Below are 14,925 nucleotides of genomic sequence, written 5' to 3'. Positions count from 1 at the left end.
TAAGTCACAGTAACAACATTTTAAAGCATAAATATCACATTACAGCAAATTGTATTGCTGCCTAAATAAATCATTTGCCCAAACATTATGTCAATCATATCTTTGGGTTTTGAACTCTTGGTTGCTCAAAACAAGCAATTCTAAAACACCACATTGGAAGTAATCAACAGCTGCAGACCTAGTCTGCACGATGAGGGAGAGTCGGATGCTGTTGCAGGAACAGAAAAGCACAGAAAAAGACAAACTTGATAGTGAAACAAATCTTGTGGACAATGTAAATTTATTTTAAAAGGCTGCACACTCTCAAAAGTCAGACGTGTTAAATATTTATGTTTGATGTAGTTTAGAGTGAATAATCATTCATTACAGACTATTTCCAATGAATCTCTCTCTCTCTCTCTCTCTCTCTCTCTCTCTCTCTCTCTCTCTCTCTCACTCACTCACACACACACACACTCCGTGCATGCTCAGGGACACTTGATCTACACTCTTATGGGTAAAATAGCAAACTCAATGTGAGCTCTTTAAATGTGTCCTCTGATATTCTTTGTACGTTTCAGTCCTTCCCATCAAAGCTCAAAGGAGGGCAGATCAGTCAGACAGTATTTCTCTCCACTCGTCTGACCGCTGACTTCTCCACTCTCATCTTAAAGGCAGGACATGAGAGTCACAGGACGGTCCTCTTCAGCGTCCTCGGCTGTTTAAGAAAAGTGGATCCCTGCAGAGTTGAATGCATGAAGCAGCCTGTGGATGAAGGAAACACTCATGTTGAAACATTACTCAGGAGAAAAAGGGTGGAAGAAACAAATAGGTGATAGATGTTCAGCTTACACCATGAAGTCATCAATGTCCATCGATCGGGCTCTCTTCTCACAGAAATCAGCCTCCTGCAAAACACTCTCAATCTTCTTGCTGATGCTGAAGTCCGCTGGGACTTCCTGTCATGGTGGAGGACGAAACTTTAGGTTCAGATCCACATTCTGAAAACACTCATGTTCACTTACTGAGAGTCCAGCATGACTCAAAAACTGCATTATGACTCACCACGTTGTGCACAGAGCAGTGAATCCTGTAGTTCTTTTCCAGCAGCTGCTCTACCGCAGTGGACCTGAAAGTTATTTTAAAAAAGAGATTTTCCCACACACTCTTGATTTCAGAGCTGAAATGAGGTGACTGTTTGCAGCAGGCACGGACTCACTTGAAAGCTGCACTGAGGGTTTTGTTTTTGCGCACGAAGGCTATTCTGACCAGGCCGTCCCACTCCTGTTCAAAGGAAAGGAAAGCACAGCGTTCATCATCTCCATTCATCAGCATTAGCAGCATCAGCATTAACTTCACAGCGTCAGCCCTCACCTGGAAGTTAACCGGAGGAGGAGGATTTTTCGGTTCTATCCTGACAACGCTCGACTCCACTTTTGGGGGAGGACGGAAGTTGTTCTTCCCCACCTGATCAAGGGGGAAACGTCGATGCTAAGACCACAATCCTTGATGAAACTAAACTTCCAAAGATGCTGTTGTAGTGACACACTGACCTTCATGAGGTGGTCCACCCGAGCCAGCAGCTGTGTGTTGATGGACAGTCTGCAGTACAGCTTGTCTCCAGGTGTAGCGACCAGTCGCATGGCGAACTCTCTCTGGAACATCAACACAGCACACCTGGACAAATGTAAGACAGAGAGGCGCTAAATGCTCAACGGTGACGTACAAAGAACACAACTAAACTGTCAGTGGACCTCCGGCTGTGTCTTACCTGAAGAAAGGTCGATGCAGCAGCAGCTTGAAGACAAATGGTGAAGAAATCTGCACAATTAAGAAAAGCCAAGTTAGAGATCAGTGTGTTGAATGACAATGAATCAACTGTGCGGAGCGTGGAGGAGACACTCAGGTTGTTACCTGGTAAGGTAAATTAGCCACACAGACGTCGAAGAATGGCAGATCTGTTTTTAGAACATCTCCGACTAATATCTGAAGCTTGGTCTGCATGGGTCTGCGGGAAAACACATATTAGATGACATATTCACTCCTATTAAAGTATTCATGGTGGCACAGTGCTGCAGACTCCACTCACGTGCACTGAACTCTTTTCTGAAGTTCAGCCACTAATCTGCAGTCCAACTCACAGGCCACCACCTGCAAGAAGACAAACTTCTGTGAGGACTCAACGATGGCAATCAATTATTCTATCACTGCTGTGGACGCCGCAGTAAAACACAAACTTCAGACCAAGATAACACTTGAATCTTCACAATCTTATCATCCTCACCTATGATATCGCCGCCTGATTACTTAAGTGATTGAGCATGTGTTTGTAGTTTCAGTTGCACTCACCTTCTTGGCTTTCTCCAGCAGCTTCACCGTCATGTTACCAGTACCGGGTCCCACCTCCAGGACCACATCTGTCGGCCTCAAGGCAGCCTGGAAAGCACAGCCACAACCAGGGCTTAGAAACTGGGTGTGTCATGAGTGTGTGTTTACAGTTTACAGTTTACAGGATGTTTGTGTGTGTGTGTGTGTGTGTGTGTGCGTGTGTGTGTGTGTGTGTGTGTGTGTGTGTGTGTCAGAAAATCCACCATCAATGTCTCAATGCCAGAGTGTGCGAGACCAGCGTACCTTCTCAATGATCCCATTGACGACCAGTGGGTTCTTCAGGATGTGCTGGCCGATGCCGGTGTTGAACATGATCCCTGCAGCAGGAAGGATTGGGACACTTGTTGCTTGAGTGATGTTAATGAGCAAAGCAATTTATGGTAAAATAATTAGATCCAGTTTTCTATAACCACCCCTGACAAAACTTTCTTTTGTCCTCTTACATTAATAGGCTTAAGACAAAGTCTGTCCAAAGAGTCGTAAATCTTTTTTTAAATTGTAGTTGATTGTTGACATCGTACAGTGAGCGAAATAACTGTAGTATTCATATTTCGAGAAACATAGTGTTGTAGCGTTATCCAGCTAAAACATATCCTCGATTAAAAATACAATAAATGTACGAAACTGAGCCTTGGCCTCACTCACTCAGTTTGGTACTTCATTAGCGATAGTTTTGACATTAGCTGCTTATTTGTTGGTCAGTTTGTATGCCGATATAGCCACAAGACACTCGACAATTCAACAAGTATCATAAACAATGCCGTGTATAAACACGCACTTGTGAGGAAGTCGAGTAACTTTAAATAACGATGTTCTGAATTGAGTTTGGCGTCAGTCTCACACAACTCTCACAAGCGATTATCTACTGTCACCACAAGCGACAGACGTGACAATTATTCTGACTGATGGATGATCTTCGACCCTGGTATGATAAAGGTATAAAACTTTTCAGCGCGCGTTGTGGTGATATGACTTTTAAACCCATTTTCTGCCAGCAGCTGACAGTGTTTGCTAACATGCTAATGCTAACCGCTTCCTTGGAGGAACATACCCTGGTTTTTGACCTCCTGGTGCTGCCTGCTCTTCTTCTCCGCCTTGACCTTCGGCATTTTTACTTTGTTTTATTTCGCTTTAAGATCCAGAAAACCACACCTGAGAAAAATAACCCAAAATATCTGCCTGGGCTGACAAAACACGTGTAGCCCCCTTTTCTTCTTCACTGACAGGCTGTGCCCGAGATTTAAAATCTCTCCTCGCGCCCGCTGTCGCCCTCCAGTGGCATGGAGTGACATTGCGTTTACAAATAAATCATTGTACTGTTTTCAGCAGGTTTGTTGATTATTTATTAGACAATACAATACAAAAACATATAAATACAAGATAGATGGACCCTTTCTCTAGTCAGATATGGGAAATTCCTCCAGCGTGATGGCGATGTCTCGAAGTTTGGGATCATCCAGCCAGTTGACTTTACAGGCCAAGAGGATGCCCTGAAGAGAGACGCTGACATTAATACACCAGCTGCAAGACTCAGTGTATGAATTAACCATCTCCAAACATTTTACACAATTCTTGCACTGTTTACCCTGAAGACGTTCTGTGTCATGATGGCCATCTTTTTATATTTCTCCAGGTTCGCCTGGCCTTTCTCCAGTGCAGCTTTGTACTTCTCTGTATCTGGATGCTCTTTCCTGGACATCAACTCTTCCATCTCTTTCATTTTCTCATGTGTGATCCGCTTCATCCCTACACACACGCACACACACATCATTTTTCCAAAAACCAGACCACAGAAAAACTAAATCACCATCTAACTGATCTATTTCATTGTAAACCAGACAACATACCGAGCCTCTTCTTCTGTATTTCTGTGATTTCATCTTGAAGATCTCTTGACTCCTGTTAACAAAACATATGGGAGTCCAGCACAGAATTAATTATCACAATTTTACACAACACCACATTTTAGTTTTAATTCACATGTCTGGATTTGTGGCAGTAAACAGTCAAACTTGCATGACCTTCTCTAAAATGTAAACAAATCCAAATTAATAGGTCTTCAAGAACAAAGTAATATTACTGTTACTGACTGATTATATTTATCAATAGTATAGTATAGTATATCAGCACAGACACACACTTAATAAAAACACAATGGATGATGAGACTGCTTACTTGCTGCACTTGTTTGATGTGTGAACAAAGACCCATGCAGCGTTCACTCACAGCTTTCAGGGCACTGAGGAAAACAACGATAAAAGTACATGACACCAATGTAAACCTATGTCAGTTGCTTCAGTATGCTGTCAGTCGACTCACTCGGCCTCTGAATCATTCTGCTTCAGTTTTTCTCCAATAGCGTGCCACATCTGCATTCTGAAAGACACCCGTTAAATCAGTAATTAACAGAAGTTAGCCAAAGCTCAGATTCTAGATTCATATATTTCTGTATATATTACTATGAAAGGGTAAAATCCGGGACTCGTCACAAAGATGAGGAATCAGTTTACCTGTGCAGCGTCAGCGTGCTGTTAAAGTTAATTGTCTTGACTCTTTCCAGTTCGTTGACATAATCTGGCCTGCAAAAGTTAATGAAAAACATACAGTATGTAAACAGTTTGCATCTTGAAATCAGCTCTAATCCTACATTTGGTTCAATTACAGATCCACAGTTAATAAGCCAATAACAATTAATACTCACAAGTCCCTCTCAGCTTCAGATACGCTGCACGATCTCTTACTTTTCCCTGTCACAGGAAACGTGATATTGATGCGTTGTTTGCTTTGAGTGCTTAATGAAAATACAACATGATGGAAGTAATGCACATAGTCATATACCTGCATGGAGCTGTACCGTCATCTCAAAGCACTGGTTGGACATCTGCTGTTTCATTCTGAAAAGGCATTAATTTCAGCAATTATACCAATTCAAATGATTGCCTTAAGAGAAGAGGTGATGAGCTTTCATGTGTGCATGATTAACTTGGATGAAAAGTGAGTCTTAAACACTGCCACTGAGGTGTGCTTCATCAAATGAGCCAGCCCTCAGACACTGTTAAGAGAGTAGAAGTGTTAAAGCAGGTGTGGAGGAAGAACCTCAGCATGTCTGCAGGCAAGGTATCCCTCTGTCCGGTGCAGCTGTCAGGAGGAGCACCATCACTCAGCGCCACAGCCTCCACCATGTGCCCCATACTGCCTGACTGGGCCATCGCGAAACACTGAAGGTACCTGGAGGGTACAAAATCAAAATGACTACTATATGTATTAAAGCAATAACCAAGCAATCATTGCTTTATTATTGTTGTTGCTGTTACTAAATAAAAGCAAAATTCAGGGTGAATTTGATTCAAACTACAAGGTTTATCTGAAAAGACAAAAACACCAAGTGGAAATAAAGAAGCAGTGACTCACAGGATGTGAAGACTGAAACAACAAAAGAAATCATCTTTACTTTACAACAGCTGTACTTTATAATAGCATTAGTGGCCCAAAAAGGATCTGACAGTGTTTAATTGAGGTTAACTGTAAAAGAAAATTAAAGGAAGGAAGAGGCACTTACGTTACCCTGAACAGAAACGGCTTCCTCTTATCCAACAGTTAACGTTACATTTGCTAGTAACGTTTACTGTTACGCTAGTTACGTAAATTACTTACAAGACTGACGATTAAAACTTTGACAATTACTTCACAAAAGCTTTCAGCGGCTGTCACACATGAAGCATAGTTTCCCACAAAAATACACCGTATCACTGTCGATTAACGCCGTTAAATCCTGTCACTAGTTGTGTTTAGTTGTTTACATCGGTTTCGAAACGGCGCCGGGAAGTGACGTCATGCGAAGTTTACGTCCCCAATAAATGCTGCAGCGCTACCTGAAGGTGAAGAACGAGAAATGTCAGTTTGTTTATATGGAAAAATGAGTTTGGGCCGAAATGACCTCTTGCTCAATTTCACTGTTGTTACCTAACCAAGGAGTTCAAGACCATTCATGATGATAAGCTTTACACGAATCGTAAGAGATAACTTTTGTCATTTTTTTTCAGGGTGACAGTGTCCAAAGGTAGACATGAATGATAATGAACAATAAATTATGTGTCATGTAATACCAGTCTCAAAGCTTTTTGTTTGGTAGACAGATCCAGGAAATGACTGATTTTGATCATTTCCAAAGTGTATGTAGCAACTGTCTTTGAATTACACTAAAATCAGTGATAATTAATTGAGTATGTTTGGGATTCACTTACTTCAGACTGACAGAGAGTACCAGAATGAAAAAATACAGAACAACCTATTTTTCCAGATTTAACCAGAATTTATTGCTTCTATTAACTTTACTTATATTTCTTCTTATTCTATAATTTTGTGGAGGGGAAAAAACATCACAAAGTATTCAAAACTGGCATTTCAAAAATCCCCAGACTCTTTGCTGCGTGCAGATTTTTTTTTTTTTTTTTAACTTTTTATCTCCTTCGTCTTTACATGCTGGTGTCCATACCATGCTGACAGTGCACTTTCCCTGCGGGGCTTTTATTTGTGATTTCCTCACTCTCGTGAGATTATCGTTCCTATTTAAAGGAGTGACGCTGAAATCTGCGCAGGCTTACTTCTGCTCTGTCCACCATCACGTTGTCAGCGATGGACACCAAGAAGAAGAGGGTATGAGAAACATGCAGATTCGCTTGTTGCAGTGTTTGCATAAATCTCGGCTTTGTCCTGTCTGTCGTATGCATTTTGAACCTTGTCGTCTTTGAACTAAGTTGTCCAAAGCTGATTGTTAGAGGCTGCTTTCCAAAGGAAAGTTAAGTCAACTTGATCTATAGAAGTGTGCATTCGAAAGTTCATCCAGCGTATGAAATGTAGTCTGCATGAAGGCCTCCACTATAACAGGCGGCACAGTGTGCGCCATGCAAGCTGTGTGCAGTGTCCGCTCCTGTCCACTGTGACAGATCTGTAAACATAAACAAACGAACAACACAGTGCTTAAACATAGACAAGAGTAAGTTATCTGTTTTTGTCAAACTTTCAGTGCAGTTTACTCGGCGATAATTTGATCTGGGTTAAACTGGCGTGCGTGCGTGCGCGTGTGTGTGTGCACACTCAGGGTATCTTGGAGCGCCTGAATGCTGGGGAGGTGGTTGTAGGAGATGGAGGTTATGTGTTGCAGCTAGAGCGACGTGGCTATGTGAGGGCTGGAGACTGGACACCTGAGGCTGCTGTCGAACACCCTGAAGCAGGTACTGCTGGTCTGCTCCTTTGTTAACTTGACATGAGTGGATTCTTTTAAAGCACATTTCAGTCTGTGTGTAATATTTCTGTGTTGTTGCATAAGCTCCTCTTTGTCTTTGTCTGTCTTTGTGTCTCTGTCAGTGCGGCAGCTGCACAGGGAGTTCCTGAGAGCAGGAGCCAATGTGCTTCAGACGTTCACCTTCTACTGCAGCGAGGACAGGCTGGAGATCAGCGGCAGCGTCACCAACATCACTGTCAGTGAAAAACAAAAACTGCTATCGGACAAATTCTAACAACACCCTGTTTGAGCTACTGTACCTGATGAAAATGATCCTCACATCAGTCTGGTACCACTCCGCTCTGCTCTCCTCTCATCCAGGGGACCCAAATCAATGAAGCAGCCTGTGACCTGGCCAGGGAGGTGGCCGATGAGGGTCAGGCATTGGTCGCTGGGTGTGTGTCTAAGACTCCATGTTATGTGAACAGTCACAATGAGGCCGAGGTCAAGGCCATCTTTAAAAAACAGATGGATAACTTCCTCAAGAAGAACGTTGATTTCCTTATCGTGGAGGTACGACCAGCACCACACATGATAGTGTGCATAAGTTCAGTCTTTTATTTACTGAAGTTTGATAATTCAATGCACGTTGCTCCTGCAGTTTGTTGATCATGTGGAAGAGGCAGTGTGGGCCGTGGAGGTGCTGAAGACCAGCGGGAAACCAGTGGCTGCGACTATGTGCATCTCCCCTCATGGAGACCTGGACGGAGTCCCACCTGGAGAGTGTGCTGTCAGGCTGGTCAAAGCCGGTACGCTGACCTTCTGTGATGTGGTACATTGTGTTTCACAGCACAGCCTGCGTATGCTTTATTATGCTTCATGTGTATGTGTCCACGTGCAGGAGCTGACATTGTTGGAGTAAACTGCCACTTGGACCCTCTGACGTGTGTTCGTACAGTGAAGTTGATGAAAGAGGGATTAGAGAAAGCCGGTCTCAAAGCTCATCTCATGATCCAGCCATTTGGCTTTCACACACCTGAGTGCAACATCGGTGGATACGTCAGCCTGCCTGAGTACCCATTCGGTCAGCATTTGTGTATTTCTTATGTGCAGATCAAAGAAAGAACAGTGTAATATTAAATGATATTATGATTATGATTATGATTATTATTATTATTATAGCACATTGATGATAATGATACCTGAAACCTGGGTATTTTATGTCACCTCAAAACAGAACACCACAAAAATCAGTTCTTAAATTAGGAATACTCTGGGATTATGGTTACATGATCTATTCTGTATTTCTGTCTGGTACCACTGACTTAGTGTTTACAATTATTAAACATTGATTTCAGAAGTAGCAGACAAACAAGTGCTGATTCTTGTTTCCAGGTGATCATACACAAATGAAAACATACTTATGATTATTATATTTAATGTCTGCCACATTCTGCCAAATAAATTCACCTAAATCTTACACCCTGGACCTTTAAATGGTCCAGCTCAATTGTGATTTTAGTTTGAAAACTGTATTTTTGTGCAATTAATCTAAGAACTATATGAACACATGCAGGATTTTAGTGCAGGGCTCGCGTGTTTTTACCTTTTTAAACTCCCCATATGTGGAGTTTGATTAGAACATCGATGGAACTAAATCAGCATAACAAAATGCCCAAACTCAAATGTTACTCTCCTCTCAGCACTGGAGACCAGATCAATGACCCGCTGGGACGTCCATAAATACGCCAGAGAGGCTTACAATGCTGGAATTCGCTACATCGGTGGCTGCTGTGGATTTGAGGCCTACCATATCAGAGCTATAGCAGAGGAGCTGGCTGCAGAGAGAGGATTCCTCCCACCAGCTTCAGAGAAGCACGGACTCTGGGGAGCTGCTCTGGAGATGCACACTAAACCCTGGGTCAGAGCCAGGTGAGAGCGAGCAGAAACACAGCTACTGGCTCAGAAATTAAGCTTCATTAATCAGACAAAGACACACGTATTAAATTACAACCAACTCCTCTCCCAAATCTTGCCTCAGGGCTCGTCGAGAATACTGGGAAAACCTGCTGCCTGCTTCTGGACGTCCCAAATGCCCTTCCATGGCCACACCAGCCGATGATTATGAGCAACGGCTGAAAGCTTCCATGCCATCATAATATCTTGTATACAGTCTACAGTTTTCTGTCTTCTTTACACCATGAAAATATACACTTTTTCATAACAAGAATAACAATGAAGGATCTGATCTACCAGAGCTTTGTCCTGTTTAAAAGTCACTCTTTAATCTCTTCATTTTGTCTGTCCAGTTGGCTCAGTCATGTTACTCATACCATAGTAGTAATAGTTGAGTTGAAACAGCTGCTTCCCTCTCTTTTTCCATACCTGGATGCACTATCCATTAATCCAAAATAGTTGTACAGACAACACAGTTGCCTTTTTAGAAAACATCTTCACAGGCTTCACATTTTGGATGATTAATTGTAATCTGCTGCTAAAGTTTTTTGAATAAATTGTTCAAACAATTCTCGTCTTTTTTCAACAATCCTGTTTTGTATGAACTGTATTTAGATATCACACTGTAGCTTTAGCAAGACAGCAGACTGCATGGGAAGGTTTTGTAATCAAGGGGCATCGCTCTGAGCAGCAGCAGGATGAATTCCTCCATAGAGTCCAGACACTGGTGATGGCTGATGATTCTGCTGAGACCGATGAAATGATGAAGCTCATGAATCTGCAAAGATAAGCTGGTAATGGGGAGCTGGAGGGGTGCACATGACCGCAGCATGAACACACGAAGGCAGAGTGTGACTGTGCTGTTGGATAGATGAGACTTGTAGACGAGAACAGCTGATATCTCCATGAGTGACCCTGGGTGAGAGGAGGTATGAGAAACAGGCCTAAGCATGCAGAAGAATTGTCTTCCTGGCTGAATTTTCACTAGAGCTTCATCAGCCAGATGTACTCGTGTGTTTTCTCAGCTAATTTTTCCTAAAGGAATTCAAACACGACTTTAGAATCACTGTTAGCAAAAAACCTTTGATGCTTTACTTTTCCTTTGGTCCAACGTGTTAATTCCCCTTACTAATCTTTAAAATGGATCTCAGTGTCTTTTTTACCTTTACAAAGATATTTATGTTTTGTATGTAGTTGCATTTGCAGATATTTTGATTGAAGTGAGCAGGAAAGGGAACAGAAAGGGTTAAGGGGACGGGTCCATTGACATGAGAAGGGGGAGTGGCACTCGGAGCATGTATGTATACAACCCCCTCCATTGAGCAGCTGGAACATTGTCTGCAATGGAGAGCAAAAGGAGGGTAAGTCAAAGAAACATGAACAGTTATCTGTCATTCTGACCTGAGCAGGTAGGTTGAGTCTTGTCTGTCATGAAATTTGTGGATGTTATTTACTGAACTGTCCAAATTTCCAGAGCATATTAAAAACATAAAACACTGCCTTCCAAAGAGCATTTCATGCAAAATGTTAATGGAAAATGTTAGAAAGTACACTGTGTACTGAGGATGTTTATCATACAGTTTTGTCATTGATATTCGGATTTGGAAACTGACGTTTGGATGATTATGGGAACAAACACATCACTGTGCTCTGGAACATGTCCATGCCTGTAAATATTTAGAAAGGGAGTTTAGCAGGGAAAATACTGTTACATATTAACTATTCACAGTGGTGGGAAATGAATAGATATATTTACTCAAGTATCGCAATTGAGTACTTTACTTGCATATTTCCAAATTAAGGCTACTTTACACTTTCACTCCACTCCATTTTGCAGGACATTATTTTACTTTTTACTGCACAACCTTTAATTGACAACTTTAGTTACCCATTACTGTACAGAATGAGATAAAAAAAAATCTAAAATATAATTCATCATCAATGTGTTATGTAATTATCGCTATAGATTAAACTACCCAGTAGTATACCAGCTGCAACATTAATGATGCTGACATGATAATGAATCACTAATTACACATGATAATATATATCATTATGTAATGCCATATTATGAAAAGGGCCATTTCGCATAAAGAGTACTTTTACTTACGCTCATTTTTAAGTAAGATTTTGAATGTTGGATGCTTACTTGTAACAGGGTATTTCTCACAGGTATTTCTCCACTGGGGTATTGCTATTTTTACTCAAGTAAAAAAATCTGAGCACTTCTTCCACCTCTGACTATTCAGAATATCATTTCCTAAACTGGCAAGCAGTGAGGAAGAAACAACAATGTTGACAACTGTTGTACATGTTGGTTTACTACCTCAGGAAAATCTGAACACATAACTATGCAGAGTGTCTCAACCAATTATTCACAACTCTCTAAGAGACTCAAATCATTTCCAGGAGACCTGGCAAACCTTATCTATTTTCCATGAGCAAACAAGTTTATCAGCATCTGTTTGAAACACTTCATACCCGAGTTACCTGTCCCTCACTTTAGTCTTTAGAACCTGAGTGGACATCTGCATAACATACCAGTTTGTGCATGCATGCTTTTGGTGAGTACAGTAACTGTGTGTGTGTGTGTGTGTGTGTGTGTGTGTGTGTGCGTGCGTGCGTGCGTGCGTGCGTGCGTGCGTGCGTGCGTGCGTGCGTGCGTGCGTGTGTGTGTGTGTGTGTGTTCACTCAGGGCATCTTGGAGCGACTAAATGCTGGAGAGGTGGTTGTAGGAGATGGAGGTTATGTGATTCAGCTGGAGCGACGAGGTTATGTGAAGGCTGGACATTGGACACCTGAAGCAGCTGTTGAACACCCTGAAGCAGGTATTAACCCACCCATGATGCAAAACTAATTAGTGGTGCCAATTCGCCAATGCATTCACAATGAATAAAGCACCAGAACCCACTGACATGCAGACAGCATGTCAGCGTGACATCCAGCCTTGCCCCTGGACAGTTCCCTACTTTATAAAGATCACAGCTGACTTGTATGAAGTTCTTTTTAATTCGTGCCTCTCCTCTCTTGTCTCGCTCTCTGTCTCTCTGTCAGTGCGGCAGCTGCACAGGGAGTTCCTGAGATCAGGATCCAGTGTGATTCAGACTTTCACCTTCTACTGCAGTGAAGATAAGCTGGAGATCAGTGGCAATGTCACTGCCATCAGCGTCAGTACAAAACCTTATTAATCATTAGGACATTTAATAACACTGTTGTTCTGTTTGCATTACATTCTAAAAAATGTCCTCATATCAGACTGATATTAGTCCAATCTTCTTTCATCTTATCCAGGGCGCCCAGATCAATGAAGACGCCTGCGACTTGGCCAGGGAGGTAGCCAATGAGGGTGATGCATTGGTTGCTGGGGGTGTGTCTCAGACACCCTGCTATGTGATGAGTCACGATGAGAGAGCAGTCAAGGCCATCTTTGATAAACAGATGAAGGACTTCCTCAAGAAGGACATTGATTTCTTTATAGCTGAGGTACTAATTGTGCAATTAATTGCCATGTACTTAAACCTGCATTAATAAGTATTTTTGATCTCAACATTGAATCAAATGAATCTGTAATAACAATTAATTATAATGTAATCATGACTTTCCCTTTTTGCCGTTCCTGTATCACAGTTTTGATTCTGATAAACTCTGATAAACCCGCTCTGCGTCACCTACCCTGCACCAAATGACATTCACAAAAAGTTAGCAACTGGCTTGTGAAGAATATTGAGCATGTAGCAGCTGAAGAAGCAGATATTTTTCTCAAGGGTTGGAGGAGACAAAACCTGAACTAAAACCACATTGCAGACTTCTTAACATATTATACATATTTTTCCTGCAGTTCTTTGAGAATGTGGAAGAGGCAGTGTGGGCCGTGGAGGTGCTGAAGACCAGCGGGAAACCAGTGGCTGCGACACTGTGCATCTCCCCTCATGGAGACATGCAAGGAGTCCCACCTGGAGAGTGTGCTGTCAGGCTGGTCAAAGCCGGTACGCTGACCTTCTGTGATGTGGTTCACAAGGCACATATTGTGTTTCAGCTGCACAGCCTGAGTATGCTTTATGTGTATGTGTTCATGTGCAGGAGCTGACATTGTTGGGATAAACTGCCACTTGGACCCTCTGACGTGTGTTCGTACAGTGGGGTTAATGAAGGAGGGATTAGAGAAAGCCGGTCTCAAAGCCCATCTCATGGTCCAGCCGCTGGGCTTTCACACACCTGAGTGCAACCACACTGGATACGTCAGCCTGCCTGAGTTCCCCTTCGGTCAGCATTTTGTTTTCTGTAGGATGAAGAAAAAAAAAAGATATAGATTGGAAAATTGTTGTTTTTGGTTTGACAACTTAATTTCTTTCATTTAATGTTATTGCTAAAATGAAGTAAATGCCCAGATTTCCACGTTACTCTCCTCTCAGCACTGGAGACCAGATCAATGACCCGCTGGGACGTCCATAAATACGCCAGAGAGGCTTACAATGCTGGAATTCGCTACATCGGTGGCTGCTGTGGATTTGAGGCCTACCATATCAGAGCTATAGCAGAGGAGCTGGCTGCAGAGAGAGGATTCCTCCCACCAGCTTCAGAGAAGCACGGACTCTGGGGAGCTGCTCTGGAGATGCACACTAAACCCTGGGTCAGAGCCAGGTGAGAGCGAGCAGAAACATTTGTTTCTTTTCTAAAATCAGGAATTTTGACAGAAAGCTGTACACTGTAATGTAAAGTGGCATTAAGAAAGTGTAATATATGTAATATGTACTGCTCTACAGAAGTGTTGATTTCCAACCAGCTAAACTAGCACTCTGTCTTGTCCAACTTATCCACCAAAAATCACCTTAGGGCTCACCGAGAGTACTGGGAAAACCTTCTGCCTGCTTCTGGACGTCCCAAATGCCCTTCCATGGCCACACCAGCTGATGAATAAGAGGGATGCCCTTCAATATCTGCATTCAAAAACACCAATCACCTGTCTTTCTCTAAACTGTGCACCATCACTAAAATCAATAACAGATTTTACAGAAAAACAAAGTTTATGTTTTTTCCCATCACATGCATGTAATTGTTGTGAAACATCCTCAGATCATCATCTTTGTTGTTAAATTGCTGAAATGTGCTGCTAAATCTCATGACATATTTAGTCAAAACATTTCTAACAATGTTGATTTGTTAACAAGTAGTGCTTTATTTCTGTGAAAGTCTTGTATAACATGGCTTAATTGCTGCTCAACAACTTCCTCCTTCACACTAATAGTCTGAGTACTCTTTACAAACCCACTTAATGTGTGTCAGGTCTGACCAGTAGGTTGCTGTCCTGATCTAGACTGGTTCCAAAATACAGTGCACTTAGTAATTACATATTGATTTCGCTGCTAATATTTACTTAC

The 14,925-nt window shown here is 42.1% G+C and overlaps 4 protein-coding genes across 4 annotated transcripts; 2 read left to right on the top strand and 2 right to left on the bottom strand.

The window, feature by feature from the left end:
• Positions 1–265: 265 nt before the first annotated feature.
• On the bottom strand, positions 266–3,596 carry dimt1l (DIM1 dimethyladenosine transferase 1-like (S. cerevisiae)). Its single transcript, XM_070964634.1, has 12 exons — positions 3,419–3,596; positions 2,611–2,684; positions 2,329–2,415; positions 2,069–2,130; positions 1,894–1,987; positions 1,751–1,800; positions 1,533–1,656; positions 1,354–1,446; positions 1,199–1,263; positions 1,045–1,108; positions 832–938; positions 266–744 (listed from the first exon to the last, which is right to left on the bottom strand). The coding sequence occupies exons 1-12, from the start codon at positions 3,474–3,476 to the stop codon at positions 702–704; spliced, it is 921 nt and encodes a 306-aa protein (XP_070820735.1). The 5' UTR covers positions 3,477–3,596; the 3' UTR covers positions 266–701.
• Positions 3,597–3,690: 94 nt separating this feature from the next.
• On the bottom strand, positions 3,691–5,696 carry cenph (centromere protein H). Its single transcript, XM_070965177.1, has 9 exons — positions 5,464–5,696; positions 5,206–5,261; positions 5,069–5,114; positions 4,878–4,946; positions 4,687–4,743; positions 4,543–4,606; positions 4,215–4,266; positions 3,953–4,113; positions 3,691–3,857 (listed from the first exon to the last, which is right to left on the bottom strand). Exons 1-9 carry the CDS (start codon positions 5,574–5,576, stop codon positions 3,765–3,767), a joined length of 711 nt encoding a protein of 236 aa, XP_070821278.1. The 5' UTR covers positions 5,577–5,696; the 3' UTR covers positions 3,691–3,764.
• A 1,270-nt stretch (positions 5,697–6,966) lies between these two features.
• On the top strand, positions 6,967–10,117 carry LOC139332323 (betaine--homocysteine S-methyltransferase 1-like). The gene is made up of 8 exons (XM_070964180.1): positions 6,967–7,023; positions 7,469–7,601; positions 7,735–7,847; positions 7,973–8,164; positions 8,253–8,400; positions 8,493–8,675; positions 9,295–9,523; positions 9,633–10,117. Exons 1-8 carry the CDS (start codon positions 7,003–7,005, stop codon positions 9,748–9,750), a joined length of 1,137 nt encoding a protein of 378 aa, XP_070820281.1. The 5' UTR covers positions 6,967–7,002; the 3' UTR covers positions 9,751–10,117.
• A 773-nt stretch (positions 10,118–10,890) lies between these two features.
• LOC139332126 (betaine--homocysteine S-methyltransferase 1-like) lies at positions 10,891–14,465 on the top strand. Its single transcript, XM_070963847.1, has 8 exons — positions 10,891–10,908; positions 12,243–12,375; positions 12,602–12,714; positions 12,839–13,030; positions 13,386–13,533; positions 13,628–13,810; positions 13,960–14,188; positions 14,381–14,465. Exons 1-8 carry the CDS (start codon positions 10,891–10,893, stop codon positions 14,463–14,465), a joined length of 1,101 nt encoding a protein of 366 aa, XP_070819948.1.
• The last annotated feature ends 460 nt before the right edge of the window (positions 14,466–14,925 follow it).

This window comes from Chaetodon trifascialis, chromosome 6 (assembly GCF_039877785.1).
Source record: "Chaetodon trifascialis isolate fChaTrf1 chromosome 6, fChaTrf1.hap1, whole genome shotgun sequence".
In the NCBI taxonomy this organism is placed as follows: Eukaryota; Metazoa; Chordata; class Actinopteri; order Chaetodontiformes; family Chaetodontidae; genus Chaetodon; species Chaetodon trifascialis.
Note: the sequence above shows the minus strand (reverse complement) of the source record. Positions and strands in the feature narration are given on the sequence as shown.

Excerpts from the sequence above, each read along its gene's own strand:
- dimt1l (XM_070964634.1), bottom strand. The coding sequence starts at position 3,476 with ATGCCGAAGGTCAAGGCGGAGAAGAAGAGCAGGCAGCACCAGGAGGTC. Across the intron at positions 1,264-1,353 it reads CTCCTCCGGTTAACTTCCAG|GAGTGGGACGGCCTGGTCAG; the intron begins GTGAGGGCTGAC and ends TCCTTTGAACAG. Across the intron at positions 745-831 it reads GACATTGATGACTTCATGGT|GCTGCTTCATGCATTCAACT; the intron begins GTAAGCTGAACA and ends CTTCATCCACAG.
- cenph (XM_070965177.1), bottom strand. The coding sequence starts at position 5,576 with ATGGCCCAGTCAGGCAGTATGGGGCACATGGTGGAGGCTGTGGCGCTG. Across the intron at positions 4,744-4,877 it reads AGCACGCTGACGCTGCACAG|AATGCAGATGTGGCACGCTA; the intron begins GTAAACTGATTC and ends GGTGTCTTTCAG. Across the intron at positions 4,607-4,686 it reads CAGAATGATTCAGAGGCCGA|TGCCCTGAAAGCTGTGAGTG; the intron begins GTGAGTCGACTG and ends TGTTTTCCTCAG.
- LOC139332323 (XM_070964180.1), top strand. The coding sequence starts at position 7,003 with ATGGACACCAAGAAGAAGAGG. Across the intron at positions 7,024-7,468 it reads TGGACACCAAGAAGAAGAGG|GGTATCTTGGAGCGCCTGAA; the intron begins GTATGAGAAACA and ends GTGCACACTCAG. Across the intron at positions 8,401-8,492 it reads TGTCAGGCTGGTCAAAGCCG|GAGCTGACATTGTTGGAGTA; the intron begins GTACGCTGACCT and ends GTCCACGTGCAG.
- LOC139332126 (XM_070963847.1), top strand. Across the intron at positions 13,031-13,385 it reads TTGATTTCTTTATAGCTGAG|TTCTTTGAGAATGTGGAAGA; the intron begins GTACTAATTGTG and ends TTTTTCCTGCAG. Across the intron at positions 14,189-14,380 it reads AAACCCTGGGTCAGAGCCAG|GGCTCACCGAGAGTACTGGG; the intron begins GTGAGAGCGAGC and ends AAATCACCTTAG.